Below are 19,708 nucleotides of genomic sequence, written 5' to 3' on the forward strand. Positions count from 1 at the left end.
AACTGCCCTCAATTGAGAACATTTGGAGCATTATAGGCAGGGCGCTGCAACCAACTCACAGTTCTAATGATCTGATGTGCCAATTGAACAGAATTTGGCACGATATACCTCAGGAGGACATCAAACAGCTCTATCAATCAATGCCAAGCCGAATAACTGCTTGCATAAGGGCTAGAGGTGGACCAACACATTATTGACTTGCTCAATTGCTGAAGCCCTTTCTCTTAAATAAATTATGCATTTTTTTCTGATATCATAATCATTTGATGTGTGCACAACATCTACTGTTTTCTGTCCCATTCGGATACTTCCTTCTTCGTGCCTTTTTTCTCCTCTCTCTCTCTCTCTCTCTCTCTCTCTCTCTCTCTCTCTCTCTCTCTCTCACTCACTCACACACACACACACACACACACACACACACACACACACACACACACACACACGTAAGTGCTGGTGCTGTGCTGAGTCTATGGTAAGGTACAGAGTTGACTCTTGCATATATGAGAGACTTATACAGTGTTTCTAGAATTCACAGATATGTGTACAGTGTTCCTAGAATTCGCAGATATGTGTAGCGACGTGCAAGGATAAGTGATGAACACCACCGATGTCAAGTTTTTCAACAACTGCTTAATGATAGTTTCTGTTTTATGTGTGATTTAAGCTTTTGCAGTGTCATTGTATTTAAATAGTCAAAATGATTACACTGTTGACTGATTAAATGAGAATATTCTTTCAGATTACTTGTAGCTTTCCTGTTGAGACACTTAATTATTTACGTATTAACTAATGTTTCAGATTCCAGAGCTTACTAGCGGCCACTCGAAGGAGGGCGGCTCGTTGTGCCAGTGCCTCCTGCAGTTCCTCGGCCTGCTGGTTGGTGTTGGAATCATGCTCTTAATTGCTCTTTATGAGCATGATATTAAGACTGTCTTCAAAACTTAACGAAAATATTTTAATATTTCATGGCAGCTGCTACTGAAGTCCCATATTTTAAAATTCGTTGTTCTCTGTCAGTGATAGTAGTTGATTTTTAAGATGTCTATTGATTTGAGTTTTTTAAGATGTCTATTCATTTGAGTATAAAAATGTGTGGCAGCATATTGTCTGATCCATTCTGTGTGTGCTCAACAAAAATCATAATTTAATGAAACTGCCCTCTCAGCTTATGTATTTCTCTTTAATCATTGCTTTCTTTATTAGCATTTATTGATATGAAGGTTTGCAATATGTTAAGTAGGGCATTACATATCTCTAAGATAATTTTTCTACTTTTCATTCAGTTTCCATTATTTGTTGAATGTAAGTTCACCATGCTAGGTCCTCTCCCCCCCCCCCTCCTCCTCCACAATTTCAAATGACACTTCAATGTCCGCCCCGGTAGCTGAGTGGTCAGCGTGACAGACTGTCAATCCTAAGGGCCCAGGTTCGATTCCCGGATGGGTCGGAGATTTTCTCCGCTCAGGGACTGGGTGTTGTGTTGTCCTAATCATCATCATTTCATCCCCATCGACGCGCAGGTCGCCGAAGTGGCGTCAGATCAAAAGACCTGCACCAGGCGAACGGTCTACCCAACGGGAGACCCTAGCCACACGACATTTCCATTTTTTTATGTCAGCTAAAATTCATGGCTTGAATTGCACAAGGTTCTTGATGGCGAGACATCAACTTCCAAGACTCTCGCCATAATAACTAGGTTTGCAAATATTTTATGGGTAGTTGTTTTGTGCAAGGAAGATTAATTTTCCTCTATATCAAAATGGTTCAAATGGCTCTGAGCACTATGGGACTCAACTGCTGTGGTCATAAGTCCCCTAGAACTTAGAACTACTTAAACCTAACTAAGCTAAGGACATCACACACATCCATGCCCGAGGCAGGATTCGAACCTGCGACCGTAGCGGTCGTGCGGTTCCAGACTGTAGCGCCTAGAACCGCTCGGCCACTCCAGCCGGCCGTCTATATCACATCAACTTTGTGCCCTGTGTTAAACATGGTAAAATGAGAGAGACATTCCTGTGGCAAATGCTGTTTTGTGCTCTGGAAGCAGTTGACTCTTGTTTCACCTCAATTTACATTATTTGTAGCTGCCTGATGTTACTGTTATTTTTGTCATGCCAAGTGGCTGGTGAACTTAGCTTTCCTGTTGTTTCTTAAAAATTATTTTTATGTTATTTTCTTTGTGTAAGTGTGTTTATTGTATTGTTTGTATTTGAGTAACTGTTCTGCATTTGTTGTCAGTTTGAAATTCTTTACTCACTCATTTGAAGTTGTATTTATGATAGTTTAATTTGTGAGGTCTTGTAACATTGTTGAAGTGTGTGTGAATAAACAGTGGATAAGTTTTCTACACAAGTTTTTCACTTTCCTTACCAATTGCTGCAACACCCTTCTTTTACATTGTACGAACATTTTAGATCTTTCCAGTGGAATGTCCTCTTAATGTAAGAGTAACTGAAAAGGTTTGTTTATCGGTTGCTGTTTAATTAATGAAAATGGGGTACTTGTTAAAAATAAGTAGGACACGCAACACTATTGTTGTTTTTCTTTTTGCGGGACAGCAACTTAAAATGCCTGGGGGAAAAGGAAACTCATTTGTGAATTGAAGACCTTGGTTGTAAACAATGTTAAGGGAGAACTTGGTTGTTTTGAGAAATTACATGGTAAAGTTATTATTAAGTCTCACAAATAGAAATTTCAAGTACATCCACTGTGTTTTATTTATTCAGAAAAGTTGTTGTGCTCAAATATTTCTACACTAATAACTTTCATAAATTCTATACAAAATGTTCTTAAAAATACATCAAGGGGTACTTAATACTGTTTAATTGCAAACTGAGTGTATTTGACATGATTTATCACTGACTAGCCACTGTTTACGCTGGGTGAGTTAAAAAACATTATTGTGAAACCTCTCAAAAATACTAATTTGCATTACCACATTCTGAAATAATGAAGTGTAACAACCAACTCAAAAAGTAATCTATATTAAGAATGTCCCTTAACATTTGTCATCACACTGTCATGTAAACAATGGTAAGGAACACAACATTGTTAAACTGCTTAAAAAATTATTCACATTTCCATGATTAGCAAGCACATTTGCGTTCAGGGCCATATTTAGGATTTTTATCGGACTCATAGTTGTTATCATTACCAGATTTGTTGAAATTATCCCTGAAAAGCATTTTCCTGGCATGAAAACTGCACATTACCACCACCACCACCACCACTAGCAATCATGTTTTTGGTGCTTACCACCGTTTATATGCACACATTGTGGCAGAGTTGCCATTTCTCATTTGTCATGGAACACCGAACCAATATGAATAAAGCACGTACCATTAAATGTTTTACATGCAGTTTCTCGGTGAACGCTCCTTAGCACTGTTTACAGCTGAGGACTTCTGTTATGGTCAATAAGATGATTTCTGAAAGCTAAGGGTATAAAGCATGCGAAGTTCACTGTGATCTGTGTGACTTATGTGCTTTCAACAATAAATGACAGTATACATTTGGGAAAAGTCATTCATTTGCTTGATATACAAGGGACTGTCAGGCCATAGACCTTGCTGAGTATGTAAATGAGAAAGTGTTGGAAATTTCCACTTATGTGCCTGGTAATGTTGCACTAAATTAATAAGAAGCTGATTTATCAAAAATTATGTATACCAAAAGTGGTGTTAGATTGAGATTAAATGCTATGAATGACATCAGTCCATCCATTTTTGACCAACCTTAGTGGATCAGAACATATGACAGGGGTCATATTCAACTGGTTATTTTGTTACTAACTTGACAGTCCACTGTGTATAATCAACAATGAAACTTCAATATTAGTTGCAATCAATTGACTTCTGCTCACCAAGAACAGAACTACTGTTGAGTGTTACTGTATTGAACTAGCAATGTTGTCTGCTCAGAGTGAAATTTTAAAAATAACTGTCATGATCTATTTGATTAATAATTATAACACCACCTTGAATTTTCTTTCATATTATGAAGAAGTAACTATTTTGTACATTAATCATAAAACTTAAACATACTTGAAAATTAATTATGATAAATGTCATGCAGCATTTCATATCAGTTGAAAAAAGTTAACAAACTAAAAAATTATAGAACTCCCAGTGTGTTAGAGGGTTGTGGTGCTGCCTATCTGTTCATGATGATCTTGTCAACTGGGATAGTGATGTCCAACTGAGCTCTGCATGGGATGTAGCACTAGCAAGAATATGTCAAGAGCGCTCTGATGTGAAAGCGGCAAAGCAGCATATGGAATAGACGAGCAACACCAGGACCCTCCAATACACTGTGGGTACCCTTAACATCTCTGCAACATCCCTTCTGGAGCATGCAATGGGCCCAACCATTGCAGATGAGGCAGAGGAGCCTGTAGTCTAGCATCTATAAAGATATGAAGTGGATGTGAACCTGACATTTTCCCTGCAGATGACAAGTAGGAAACTTGTCAAAATGTTGCCGCATAACAACGCCTCAACTTGAATGATAACCCGAGAAGACTTCATGTTATTGGTCTGTTGTATAGATTTTTATTACAACAATTATTTTGTACAACATGGAATTGCAGAATGTGACCTGAAATAGTCAATTATATTACTTTGGGATTAGCCAGAAGGAATAGCTCATATGTCTGTCCAATAGTTATAGATCCGTTAGATCTGTATGGGAATTTAACTCCTGTTAACATGGCGAACAGAGCACAGGTACACTCCAGATTTTTAACCAGAAGGAATGGCACAGTTTGGATAAGTGTAAGACGGCCAGATATATTAAAGATGTTAATGCAATGTGAAGAGATTGCCAACAAGGCCATCTGCAAGTGTTTCAGTCTTATAAAATCTTCCCTAAGGTATGCTGGTGCTTACATACTAGAGCCAGGGGTGATGCTGGTCAGTTCTAACTATGGAGTGGCTGTGAAAATCCCATCATGGTAGCAGAGCAATCTTACGCTGTCACACCCTCCTCCCTCAAAGGGAGGGGTGGCAGTGACTGGATGATAATGGCTCCACTGAGACCCCTGAACGCTGCTGTATTGGCTGCACTGCTGTAGCAGTTGTTTGCGGCACTGAGGTTTCTAAATGGCCCACATATGTAAATGTCTATGCTGTGTGGGTTGTAATGTCTGGATGTAGCCTTCTTGCATGCTGTTATCATTGTGTTCTTCATCTAGTTGGGTGGTGGTCTGCCAGATTTCTGGCACATGTACATAGGGGTGGAAGTACGCACCTAGCAGTGGTGCTGACAAATGATGGAGCTACCTCTTAGGAGCTGTCAGTTGACAGTATCTGCATCTTTTCATTTGGTATGCACAGATGATCCAGCGAGGTCAAGACTGCAGTGTGAGGAAGAGAACTAGGTGTTGCTGAGTATCTCTGTGCCACCAGACTCAAAACATCATCTAGTACCAGCAGCATATGTGACAGTGGCTGCACTGGCAGCCACAATTGCGGCAACTTTAAAAGTACATAATGTTAAGGACAATCAAATAGTTTAAAATCAGAGATGGTTAAATAGTCTACATTAAACGGAGTGAAAGTCCAAATCCGCAATTGTTGTTTATTGTGTTCTCACTGTGTGACAACCAGTTTCATACCCTGGAGATATGTATAAAACTAGTACTTCATGTGCCACATCTTCCAAGGTACAAGCATGCTCAAAAACATGCGCACTTTGGCCTTGGAAGCTGTGGCATATGAAGAATTAGCTTTATATGACCCGAAGACGTACCTCCAGGGTATGAAACCAGTTGTCAGACAGTGAAAACACAATACAAAGCTATTGCAGATTTGGACTTTCACTCAGTTTAATGTAGACTATTTTAGTATCTTTGGTTTTAAATTTTTTGATTGCCCTTAACATTATATACAAGGTTTTTTAGCTGTGGTTGCCCGACCTATCGACCTATAAGGTTATTTGTGTAACTTTAGGAGTGCCAGTGGCAGCACAGACTGTTGGTGGGGCAACTGTAGACATACTGATTGCAGTAGTAGTAGTCGTGGTGGTGGTGGTAGGAGGAGGAGGAGGAGGAGGAGGAGGAGCAGCAGTAGTAGTGTGGGTCATAAGGGCTGCAGGTGTGTGGTTGTCATCTGGTTGGTTGGTTGGTTGGTGAGACATTGGTAAATGCATTAATGGTGACAGAAGCAGCAGTGGTGACAGGATCAAGTGCAGGGATGGTTTCAACATCTGCCCTGTCAGAGGAGACAGGGTCTGTACCTGATATTGTGGTTCAGGCTAGTGGTTGTCACTATGTCATTACCGGCAGCTAGCATTGATGCTGGGAGAATTCTGTACCTTCAGTATAACGATGAACAAACGGCTCTGTTGAAGGAGGCAGGGTCCGCATGTGGTGCTGTGCTAGAGGTTGTCACTATATCGTGCCAGCAGCGGGCATTGGTGCTCTGAGAGCTCTGTACCTTCAATACGACAATGAACAAACAGTGCCATCATGGCACAAGAATTGTGCTGGCATCTATTCCAGCTCTCAGGTGATCATTTGAGCCTGTCCTGGAATGGCTGGGCTATACTGGGTCTTTTGTGATGCTGGCTTTACTTCCAGAGTGATGTGAAACAGATGCAGGTGAGTCTTTGTCTACTGGATGTGAAGTAGCTTGGCTGGACTAACTTCTGAGTGGGTTTGGTAGGTAGTTAGGAATATAGTGTGGGGCAGCCCTTCAAATTTTTTTTTTTTTTAGTGGCCACATGAAGGAGACTCTGTAATGGTCGACCACATGTTTCTTATTCTATGTGTATTTCAAAGAAGTATCCACCACCAGTAGCCACATTGGATTTAAGAGGGTGCTGACAATATCTGTTTGGGGGCAGGTGATGGAGGAAATGCCTGCAGGGGAGCTGCCTGCTGCTTTGGCACCAGTTGCACATATGAACAATTCATTCATTCAACATCCACATAATATTGGCCGAGATATTTCATTTTTTGTTATTCTCCAGTGCCCCCTGTAAAGGGCAACATTGTTTTGGCTCACAGGGAATGGGGGATTATGACACGCTGTTCCTGTACTCCTACATGGCTACTCTGCAATTTATACTTACATGTTTTGCAATGGGTCCACAGAACCACTTTCATACTATCTCACCTGTTCTGCTCTTTAGTTGAGTGTGGTAAAAATGAACACCTAACTCTTTCCGTGTGAACTCTAATCTTTCTTATTTTACCACGATGGTCATTTCTTGCTCTGTAGGTAAGAGTCAATAAAATATTTTGGCGCTAGGAGGAGAAAGATGGTGATTTTGTGGAAAGATCTTGTCACAAAGAAAAATGCCTTGCTCATAATGATCACACAGACTCACAAATCATATCTGGTACACACTTCCCTATTTCACAATACCACAAAATAAGCTGCCCTTCTACAGACCTTTTTTTATGTCCTCCATTAGTTCCAAGTGGTGGGGATACAATACCACACAACAGTACCCCAGAAGATGACAGACAGGCATAGTGCAGGCACACCTTTTAGGAGATCTGTTGCATCTTAAGTGCTCTGGCAGTAAAACGCAGTCTCCAGTTCATCTTCTCCACAAAATTTTCTGTGTTATGGTCCCAATGTAAGTCATTCGTATTGTCATCCCTAACTACCAGTGGTTCAACTGAAACACTTTTAATGTGCTGCTATAGTACATCATACTATTACATACCAGTACCATTACTGCTACAAAAGGGGCTCAATATGGCACCAATCATTATCCAAAAGAGCCTGAAAGTGCAGGATCGTATTCTGCACGGCAGAATGAAGTATGTCTGTAGGTATGCTGGCTATCTATTGATATGCTGTGCTTCTTCAGATCAGCACATGTGTGAATGTTCCTCTGGTAAACCCTACCCTTTAGGTAGCCCCACAACCAGAAATCACAGGGAGTGAGATCATGTGATCGTGCTGACCAAGTAGTTGGAAAGGATCGGCAGAAAATTCGATCATTTACAAATGCATTTCGGAGAATCAGGTGAACTTCACAAAAGATGTGCGGTGGGGCCCCATCTTGCATGAAAACTGTTGAGTTTAATGCGTCTCTCTCCTGTAGGCCGGGTATGACACGCTAGTGAAGCATATCGCAGTAACACTGGCGTGTCACACTGCTCATCTTTGGTCCTTGAGTGCCAACCTGTTCAAAAAGGATGGGCCAGTGATGAATGTATCCATGAAGCCACACCATAAGGTGACACATTCACCATACAGAGGAACTTCATGCACAGTAACTGCAGGTGAAGATCCCCACACTCAGCAATTCTGTGTGTTCACCTCATCCGTCAGAGAAAAATGAGCTTCGTCTGTCCAAAGGATGGTCCAGGGCCAGCCGTCGTCAATTTCAATCCTTGCAAGAAAGTGGAGAGTGAAATCAACACGTCGTGTGTCCTGTGGTGCAAGCTGCTGTATGATATGGAACTTGTATGGATATCATTTGAGAATGGCTTGAAGCATCTTTCGGGATGTTGAACTGTCGTGACAGCATGCACACGGCCTGACAATCGGGATTTGTTTGCAGCATTATCTGCCATAGCAACAGCGGTTTCATCAACCACCTGTGGTGCAATTGGTCATCGTCATCTTCCCGGAGCGATGCTCAGTTATCCAGTCGATTTGAAATTCATCATGCTCTGCACAGCACGTGGAGAAAGGTGTCCCTTCCCTAATCCTTTCAGCCGGCAATGTTCTTTAAGTGGAGCTGCAGCATTATTGTTGTTTTGATAATAGAGCTTCACTTATAATGCCCTGCTCCTTTTATCCAAGCTCATGTTGACATATTAACAAATGCACTGCAGCTGGTCAGGTGTGTGAGACTGAATCACTGATCATGGCTCCTGGTGGCCATAGTTGGAACTGGACGGTGGTGCTGTGATGGATGAAAATCATGCACCCAATACTCTGGACATTAATGCTACCAAGTTTGGTACTTGTATGGTAATTACTTTCCTTGTTATAACCACCCAGTATAATCTTCAACTCTGTGAGACTTATCATGTAACCAAAATATAATAGAATTTTTTTTCTTTAGTACTCATGTGAAGAACACCTTCTCATGCCATACAGATATTTGGTCTGTCTAAATCATTTTTCAGTTCATTTTGATCAGCTGATGATAATCCTAGACAGTAAACATCAGCATCGACTGCAAACAACCCGAGAGCGCTGCTCAGATTGTCTTCCAAATTATTCTTATAAAGTAGAAACACTTCCTTGGGGAATTCCAGATATTACTTCTGTTTCACTCTATTTCTCATCAATTACTATGACTTGTGATGTTTCTGAGAGGTAATGAAAGCTCCATTCTCACTGCTGACCCTGTACTCTATAGGCGTGCAATTTAATTGTAAGCTGCTTATGTGGAATGGTGTCAAAAACATTCTGGAAATCTAGAAATATGGATTCAACTTAGATATCCTGTGATTAGTGCTCATTACTCCTTGTGAAGAAAGAGCTAGTTGTTTCACAAGAACTATATTTTCCGAACCTATGCTGGTTATTTGTCAATAGACCATTTTCTCTGAGATATCTTAATATTCAAACACAGTGTATGTTCCAAAATCATACAGCAAATTGATATCAATGATTCAAGTCTGTAATTCAGTGCATTACTTTTATTTCCTTTCTTGTGTATTGGGGTGACTTGTGCAACATTCCAGTCCTTAAGTGCAGATCTGTCATTGAGCAAGTGGTTTTATACGATTGCTAAAAATGGAGCAATTTCATCAGCGTACTCTGAAAGGAACTGAATACAATCTGGACTAGTAGACTTGCCTATACTGAGAGACAAGTTCTTTCGCTACACCAGAAGTATCTACTCCTAAGTTACTCACATTGGCATTTGTTCTAGATTCAAATTCTGGAATATTTACATCAACATCTTTGGTGAAGGAATTTCAGAAAACCAAATTAGCAGCTCTGTTTTAGTGGCACTGTCATTGGTAACATTACAATTGGTATTGTGCAGGGAAGGTATTGATTGTGTCTGGGTACTGGTATACTTCATATACGAACAGAATCTCTTTGGATTTTCTATCAGTTTTCTCTCTTTTCATACTTAGGCATGTAATCTTTTATTAACTGTTGTGAGCCTGTGGTGTATCAAGAAATAGCTACAGAAATGCCCCTTTCTGGACATCTGATGTTCGGGCCTACCTTCTTCACACAGTGAACTACTTGTTTGAGAATGCCATCATCTTGGATGACTGGCAGCTATACATTCTACCATAATTGGAAAGAAGATTAGTTTAATGGCCCATCAACAATGAGAGATGATTAGAGATGCGTCGAAGACACAGGATGGGAAGGAAATTAGCCATGTCCTTTCAATGGAACCACTCCAGCATGTACCTTAGTGATTTAGGAATATCATGAAAAACCTAAAAGTGGCTGGCCAGACAGAGTTTTGAATCACCATTCTCCTGAATGAGTCCAGAGTCTTACCAAAGTGTCACCATGCTTGGGTGCCATAACCAGGAAGTTCTCCAAACTTTCCAGCATTTGCACGCCCATTTTAAAATGGCACCAAACACTGTGTCTGGGCCCATAGAAAGTCTCAATAGAATTCTGCATTCACATGTTGGGCTGTTGGTTTTTAATTAATTTCATCATAATGTGCACTTAAAATTTTTGCACTTTATTAAAAACATGACAATTTTGTTTATGAAACATTGGGTTCACACATTTACTTTTAATCACACTTCATCCAAAGATTATATAATGCAGACTTTGTACAGACTTCAGGCCTGTGATGAAAGTGTGCAGACTGAGTAAATTTTTCATTTACACCAGCCCAAAATTATCAGGAGCTACCCGATAATACCCTCATCACTTCTGTGCAATTTCTTTGACTTACTGATAACAATCTAATAAATAGCGCACATCGCAAGAATTTCACATAACTGTACATTCTCTTGATGGTGACACACAATTGTTATTTTCATTTAAAATATATATTACATGTACTTGAGGTTGTTTTGTGGTACGATATTTCAGTTCTTCACGTTATAAAACTCATGCCATAATGAAGACAGACACCTTCTCATAACTTTTACTCCTATACACTTCTCAGAGGATGCTGCAGCAATTTTGTCAGCAGTAACAGGACTGCAATCATTTAAAGACAACAGTACAAATATGGATACATTATAACAATCAGTCTACTTGAGTAACTGTTATTGTAGCCCACCCCAATAGTTGAATGCTCAGTGCATTGGAATGCCATGCACGGGGGCCGGGGTTCGATTCCCAGCTGGGGTGGGAGATTTTCTCCCCTCAGGGGCTGGGTGTTTTGCTGTCATCATCATCATCATCATCATCATCATCATCTCATCCCCATTGTCAACGCACAAGTTGCCCAATGTGACATCGCACTCAATAAGACTTGCACTTGGCGGCCGAACTTCCCCCGTGGGAACTCCCGGCCACTGACGCCATACGATCATTTCCATTTCCACTGTTATTGTAGTCAAAATTTTTCCATATTAGCACATCAGTATTTCTGTAAATTAGATCTACCTTGTACAAAACACAGTTTTGCTTCTTCTTTACCCATATTGCTTCCCCGCTGCTGTAGTATAGTTAACGAGTTTTTCTACTATTTATTCTGAAATTTATTTAGTAATTATAATTATTTTGTCATTAATTTTGATTATTTGCATAAAGTAGACTCATTTTCTAAAATTAGCCTTCAATAGTCTAGAACAAAAAAGTAATTGATTAAATAGGTCCGCTGTGAGCAACAGTTAATAATATAAACAAAGTATGTGTTGTGTAGCGAAATCCATATTAAAATAAAAGACAAGCAAAAATAAAAACCAGAATTACTGTATTATCTCAATATCTACAACAACCAGTCAGTTACATAAATAATTACTGTACATGGAATAGTTCTTCATAAAAACTCAAAAGGAGCCTAAATGTCAAGTCTTTTCCCAGTTCTCTTCTTTAGAAACAGGGACGTCAACCCATTAAGGGCACACGTCATAATTCATCATTTTCAGATAATTCTTGTTCCTTTTCTAAAGTTATTGAACACAGTTTCGCAGATTCAGTACACAACTTTATGTCTATATCATCTTCCTTTTGACTGAACAGGCGCACAATAGCTTCTTCATTTTCCTCCACGATGCCTTCACACTAAAATCAAGCAAACAAAACCAAATATCAGAGACTTGCTAGTATAACTCTCCAGGCAGACATAAGAATACTAGAGTATTGCAACATAATACAATTGATGTATGGCTTATTGAGTTAAACTAGATGATATATTAATAAATGTATCTCAGACTATAGTTATCTGTACCACATTCACTGAAATAAGGAAATATTTCTTATGGCATGAATCAAACCTCCAGTCATCTAATTATTGTTTGTCATAATGTATGTGACACAGTAGAGATGTTCCACTGCTAAACTGCTAATAATGTAAACTATTACTTTTGGGATAAAGGACATAAATAATGAATGATTTGTCCAGAAACTGATTCCTTGTCAGTTCTTTCCACTTGTATAATGAATGTCAGCAGCAGTCCTGTCTACTGGAATGCCATTTCCTACAAGAAGATTCACACTGTATCACAAATGCACACCAAAGTATGGGATATTGTGCTTGTGAAATTTAGTGAGTGCTGTAACAAGAACTTGCTCTCTGATTTCTCAACTAACTAGCCACATTATTCAGAATTTGTTGAAGTATTTGTTTTCAGGCTGATACCTTATAATGCAGCCACACTAGCACCCTTCCCTATTTCGTATTGTGCTTATCATTTCTTGACAATTCAGACCATTTGTTACGTCTTTTGTTATTTTTTCATGCCATGAGCTCTGGATTTTTGTCCAAAATATTATCTCCAAACAAATTTTTAAGAAAGCTATTGTGTCTAAAAACACAAAATAACCTTAATGGGAGTGTTCAATATTGCATTATAAAAGGGTCCAGAAAGAAGGACTGCTGAAAGATTTGGTTTATGAGAGACAAATAACAGAAGAGAATGTGTGTCTTATCCCTGCAACTTTACAATCTTCAAAATGCTACAACAGAGATATAGTTTGTTAAGCATTCTAGTGATAAAAACAGATAATAACCTGGTTTTATACACACTAAGAGGACATATGGAAATATAATAAAATTTAGTAATATTTATGTAGACAGCGATCGTAAGTACTAGACTGGACAACAGAGGAGTGGTGTAGAAAATAAGGAGAGGATATACGATTATAAGAGTACGGTAGTGAAAGGGGGAACAGTGGGTTTTAGGCTAGAGAGATTGCAAGGTTGATGGAAATATGAGACAGCAGATTCTACTTACATAGTTCAAACAAACAAGTGCTGTAGGATGATCCAGTATCATAGGTACTGAAGTAGCTATTAAAATCATTAATGTTGTGTGTACAATGTATTTAATAACTCAGTGGTCAAGCTTGTTGGGGTCAAGCTTGTTGTGGTCCACAATTTTCTGGTGGTCATTCATGGTGGTTAATTGTCATTCCCACATAAAATGCTACACAGTAATTGTAGAACAGGTGGTATATAATTTGGCATCACCAAAATGTGTTATGGCTCTTGGAGAAAGGACTTTTTAATTTGGAATGTGTGACATCTATCAAAATTGAGGTCCTTAGGTAGTTAATATTTCGGAGATAAATAGCGTTAGTTCACTGAGTTGAGAAGGAACAGGTAAATCTGATGTAGGAGTAGATGTTGAGGTCCTGCGGGAAAGAACAAACTGCCCTTGCCACAGGATCAGTTCATGTGAGACTATCAATGAATGTAAACCAGACCTGGGGTTTTAGGTGTTGAGTGGCTAAGAAGGATCCCTTTAGATGACCAGTAAACAAGTTAGCAAAGGATGGTGGGTGCCACACTGGCACTCATGGCCGTTTCATGGATTTGTTTTTAGACTTAGCTTCTCAGTTGTCCAGCAGCATTTAGAAGGAGGGATTCTGTTTCATACAGGACAGCACTGTGGAAGGTAATAATCCATGGACATGGGGGATGTTTGAAGAGGTGATGTAAGAAATTATTAGCATCTTGGCTGCAGGAAAGGATACTATTAACAACTGATTGGAGGCCACAGTATTCTGATAATCTGTGTCCCAGATAATGTTTCCCTTCTTTAACCTATGCACGAATGACACTATGAAACATGTAGACCTCACTTCTGCTTATAAGATATATAGCTGCCATTTCCAATACAAAACCCTGAAGTCCTTGTGGAATGTAGTCAAACTAAAATTGGACCAGAAAGGGTGGCCTAATATAGATATTTCCAGGCCAGTTTTAAAGTACCACATGGAATAAGGTATCCAATTTAATAGCAGGAGAGTTGCTTTTTGGAGAATATGCCGGAAATGGTCACCACTGACATCAATGCTGCACTGTGTGTAATATATCTAACTGTGGAAAATCCAGGATGGAATGTAACAATATTATGAAAAGGGAAATTGCTGCTCACCATATAGCGGAGATGTTGAGTCGCTGATAGGCACAACAAAAAGACTGTCGCAATACAAGATTTTGGCCAACAAGGCCTTTGTCAAAAAATAGGTGTGTGTGTGTGTGTGTGTGTGTGTGTGTGTGTGTGTGTGTGTGTGCGTGTGTCACTATATGGTGATTAGCAACTTTCCTTTTCATAATAGTGTTCTTTGTCTAACTGCGTATTCTGTATGGCAGCTCTGCCTGAGGCTGGCAGCAATAGCATTTCCAATATCTGTTGCTCCTCTTGCTTATGAAAAAGATGGAAGGGAGGATTTGAGCAGAACAGAGTTTACCCTGGTTAAAAATGATAGGGAAAGAAATCAATTGAGCTTAGAAACCAGGAGATTATACCATATTTCTCATGAGCACATGACAAGGTTGCACCAGTGATGTCTGCTGTTGCTCCATCTAGCTGAAAATGGGAGCTGCAGTTCTGCTGACTTTTGTTATAGTTGTAAAAGACCAGTTTTATATTTTCCTTTCAGTAGCTTATCTCCAACACATAAGCTCAAATATAATAATAATAATAATAATAATAATAATAATAATACAAACACTGAGATTGTCTAGTTTGTTTACTATTTTGAGCAACCTGGAAGATAATTTGATCATTATAACAACTAGACATTTATGTATACCAAAAGAATAGTCAAACCAGAAGTAAAGCCTTGGTACTCCAACGTCATCATGTAAAGTCTTAAAAAACGTGTTCCTATATCACATAAATTACATCTTACCTGCATATTAATACATGTTGTACAGACAATAATTACTTTACATGACAGTTCAGTGGGTGTTCAGTAAATCAGAAAGTATAAGAATCTTACAATTCTAACTTACTCCTTCCTACATCAACTTTATTATTTAGAACAATGTAGAATCAAGCCACATTTCATGCAAAGACATACCAGATTTAAGAGAAATGAGAAACCACAGAGATACTTACATAAAATTTAAGGCTTCTGTTTAAATCAGAATCTTGAATAACATCAACTTTGCCCATGTCTTCGTTCAGTTTGCCATCATTTGTTATAAGTTTAAGTACAGTCAATTCTCCAGATGATTTGTAGGTGGCTCTAACATAATCATCCATTTTGTTACATATTGTTTCAAGTACTTCAGTCAGATGGAGTTCAGATCGTGCATATGGTACCTATAATATTAGCAACTGTTATTTACTTTAAGGAGAATTTCAAATGAATTGCACGGGCATATAGAGCTTGCATACAAGGGAAAGAGCTACTGTATGTACTTCCAGATCTTATTAAAAGACTTCTATTTACATTGGAAAACAATGTGGTATTTACTAATTTAAATCAATTAAGTTCTCAACTATAGTACAATCCTTGATTGTATGGGTATCTGCAAGTCATAACTGTGGGGTAATACAGAAGTACACATTATGATACTATTGCATCATGAACACACAAACAAACTGAAATCTGTGAACAGTCACAAATGAGTTCACTCATATGCTCAAGACAGTTAAGAGTTTTAATATGTCACATACCCTTGAAACTATTGCATAATGTACCTATAATGCTTTAACATTAAAGTGCGATGTTATTTTGTGACAGAAGTCTTTAAGTGCATGAAAAGCTGCAGAGTTCACAATGACAAAAAGAGAGAGATATTTGGCTGTTCCTTTTACTTTACACGCTAATTCACTGGCAAATATCCCTGCAATGGCATGTAAACTTTAAAGAAATTTCCTGGCTGATTAAAACAGTATGCTGGAAGAGGATTCGAACCCAGAATTTCACTTTTTTTCTAAGCAAACTTTTAACAATTGAGGAATCCAGGCACACTTCTTAGTCTGGCTCAAAACTTCAGTCTGCTAGTATCTTTCAACCTATTTCCCAAACACTAAAAAGACACTTCTGCAAACATTTTTTCCAAGAGTGCTGCAAAAACAAGGTATGTAGGAGACCTTCAGTGGAATTTTGGAAGTATGAGAAATGTTTTCATAGAAAGCTTTAAGATGAGTTGCAAGGGATGTGTGTATTACACAGTTGGCAGAATTTCCTGTGAATGACAAGGCTTTGGGTTTGAGTTACAGTCACCAAATTTAAATATCCACATATGCCCACGTTTTGAGTTTCATCCAATACAGACAACAATATCTGCCTTCCTACACCCTAGTGTATTTGTAAAATGTAAAATGTCTGTATGTAATCAGAGAGGAAAAAAAAGGGGGGGGGGGGGGGTGAAGGGTCAAAGCAAGAGATGGGTGAAGTCAATAGCTAAAATAAGTCAGTCAAATATTTAGATTTCATATTCCTGACATACTGACAGTGGGAACAGCAACCAACACACACAGAAAAAGTATTTGCTTTAGTCTATAGTCACAATTTTTATTTTGTCTACTGGCTACCAGTTTTGGTACACATAACCATCCTTGGGCAAACCTACGATCAAAAAATCACAGCATGTACTTAAAATAATAATGTGAGAAACTTTTACAATATATTTTCTCTCCCTGACACACAATTGTGATGCTTGCTTCCCAAGTAGGTGTGTCAAAAACTAAATCAACAAGGTCAATGTCAAGCTCTAAATAGATGCAAATTGTGGCCAGCAGTGATAAGAGTGCCACCTGTGTAGAGTGTTTCTTTGTTTTTCTTCTTAAAAAATGTGATATTTATGAAATCACATAACAAAACATAGACTAAAAAGAGTCACCACTCTAATAAAACATTAAAAGCAATACAGTAAATCTTGTTAACCACATTCCCATTCACCATTTGCATACGGTTTATATCACTAAAAAACATTGATATGATCATGAATCATTTAATCAAGTAAATGTTATCATAACAATAGCACTAAACATTGATAACTCTAAATTATTTTTATTGACAAGATGTCCAGCATCCTAGGGGAACAGCAGTGCACTATGGCTAAGTTTTGCTCTGCAGCCGTTGATCTTTGCTCGCACGTCCAGTTTCATATTTATCTCAGCAGTGTGAATAGGTACACTGGGGCTCTCAGTGGCACCGTATTGTGCTTCCTCTATACCATGCCACAGTTCATCAACCCACCACCGCTATGATAACCATTCCTCATATGTTCCAGGCAGTTGTGAGAACTTGCATTGATGGACTTTGGTATTAGCAGAAAGCCACAACATTAATTCATACAACTGTGTTGTGCTGTGAATGTTTTGGCATTTTAAGCCAAAAGTGCACAGAGTGGCCTGAGTATGGTACTGTGTAACAATACCAGCAGCCAGGGAAAAAAATTTCAAATAATTAAAAAAAATAATTAACAGTATACCCAAATGATGTTCATAATGAATGTTATATGAAACTTCGTCACTGTTTTTATATTATTATTAGACAACTATAATGGGATGCTGGAAATTGACTCAACACTCTGAGACTAAGTGTTGACAGTGCCACCAATGGCTGACACCAGCAACATCAGTGATGGGTTTGATGGATGATACCTCTGGCGAAAACTCTGAATTAAGAGAGCTAGCACTGTCTAACCACACCAATACTGTGTGTACTTCCGAATCCCACTCATCATCTACTTCAACATAAGCAGTGGCCTTGCCTTATTGGAAAGTGGTTTTTGTTTGGACTGTTCTTCTGATTGGTTGTGATACTTTGGTATCTGCTACCTGACCTTTGGCAATGGGCACATACTTCTGAGGTGGTTTGTGTATCTGTACTTCTATTTGCTTCCCTGGAGCCTGTGCCATGTCACCATAATAAAGTATAGTTTGTGCAAACTCTAAAATGGTGATGAAGGTGACAATCTACGAACAGATACATGTGTGTTTTGTTCATAAACAAGAGTGTGAACCAAGAATTCGTAAAACTATGGCAGCAAAGTCGACTGTATCAGCAAATGTAGTTTCAAGAATTTTGTTGGATACAATAACCATAAAACTAGCAATTACAACAGCAAAACCAGCAAATGATGAAATAGCTACTTGCAGCAATGAACCTAACCCTGACGGTGCCACAATTTCAAACATTTGATGCTGCAACGGAAAACTGGACCTCATATCAGATTAAGTCTACAGGTTCACTTTTTTTAAGTTGCATCTCAGATTCCGAGATGAAGTGTGCTTATTTTTTGTCCCCTAAGTCACCAATTTATAAGTTGTTTCAAAAACTTAACCAGTTGGTAGAGCCATGAGTCACATGAGAACACACGTACATGGTAAAAACAATTTCACCACCCAACTCATAAAGTGGTAACTAGATTTAAATTTCTTCAAGTAGCAAAAATGATTCATGGTCATATTTCGAGAAGGTATGGTCTCATCAATGCCTACACCATGGTGCCGCCTGCCATGTAACCACAGGTCACGCTTCAGACAGCACACGGCCAGATGTTATTAGCGCAGGCACAGTGCTGGCAAGCTGGACAGCCCAAGTATGGCCCATCCGCATAGCAACATCCATGGTAATATAGCAACATCCAGTTGGTGTGCCGACATCAAATAGCTACATGACAGTACCGCGCCAATTACACTAAGCCACGCAACAGTGGACTCAACAGCAGTCATATTCCTATGCTGCCTGGGGCTTTAAAAGCACATGCAGCCTTTCATTCCAGTATCTGTACTTCTTGGACTTTGCTATCACTGGTGCCATGATGCCACACCATTCAGATCACCATCATCAGGATTACAACCCCACTCTGGAAGTGGATTACACAAGGGATTCTGCTTCACAGCACTCCAACCTTGGTGTTATAAATGGACTCTGCTGACAGCCATCGCAGTGGCTGCTCTAGATCATTCATTGGTGTATAGTATTGTTCTCTATTGGCTTTTTTTCTTGTTGTGGAATAAACTTGTCCACTCATGCCTGCTGTTATTTGTTGTCTTTCTGATGGTATCCCCAAATAGAATGGCTTATCAAACTCCAGCAGAAAAAAATAGTAATAACAATGTGTACCACGAACAAGAAGGTGACTTTAGTTCATGGTGATCCACTTTATAACTGTGAGATAGGTGAACCGAAAAAGTCAGTGCAAAAAGCGGAAAAACTTCAGACAGAACAGTTGCACTGAAGATACCGAAAAGGGGTATCAACTGAAGAACCCAAAACTGAATAATATCAGGCGACTTTTCTATCTCCACTTTGGAAAAAACTGGGACGCAAACAAAAAGCTGCAGTTCTCCAAAACTGCTCCTGGCTGCTGATGTTGCTATGACAGAAGACTGTATGTATGACGATGGACTAAATGACAATCAGAGCAATTTTGA

At 39.0% G+C, this 19,708-nt stretch overlaps 2 protein-coding genes across 4 annotated transcripts in view; one reads left to right on the plus strand and one right to left on the minus strand.

Moving 5' to 3' along the window:
- LOC126471157 (zinc transporter foi) overlaps nt 1-2,332 on the plus strand; it is a 156,265-nt gene extending 153,933 nt beyond the window's left edge. For both annotated transcript variants that reach the window (XM_050099259.1, XM_050099258.1), the window contains exon 12: nt 799-2,332. In XM_050099259.1, the coding sequence (XP_049955216.1) occupies nt 799-945 (147 nt within the window). In that variant the 3' untranslated portion in view covers nt 946-2,332. The remainder of the gene's footprint in view (nt 1-798) is intronic.
- Nucleotides 2,333-11,812: 9,480 nt separating this feature from the next.
- Nucleotides 11,813-19,708, minus strand: part of LOC126471158 (protein seele-like) — a 96,698-nt gene continuing 88,802 nt past the window's right edge. For both annotated transcript variants that reach the window (XM_050099261.1, XM_050099260.1), the window contains 2 exons: nt 15,428-15,634; nt 11,813-12,140 (listed from right to left, as the gene is read on the minus strand). In XM_050099261.1, coding sequence (XP_049955218.1) covers nt 11,985-12,140; nt 15,428-15,634 — 363 coding nt within the window. In that variant the 3' untranslated portion in view covers nt 11,813-11,984. The remainder of the gene's footprint in view (nt 12,141-15,427; nt 15,635-19,708) is intronic.

This window comes from Schistocerca serialis, chromosome 3 (assembly GCF_023864345.2).
Source record: "Schistocerca serialis cubense isolate TAMUIC-IGC-003099 chromosome 3, iqSchSeri2.2, whole genome shotgun sequence".
In the NCBI taxonomy this organism is placed as follows: domain Eukaryota; kingdom Metazoa; phylum Arthropoda; class Insecta; order Orthoptera; family Acrididae; genus Schistocerca; species Schistocerca serialis.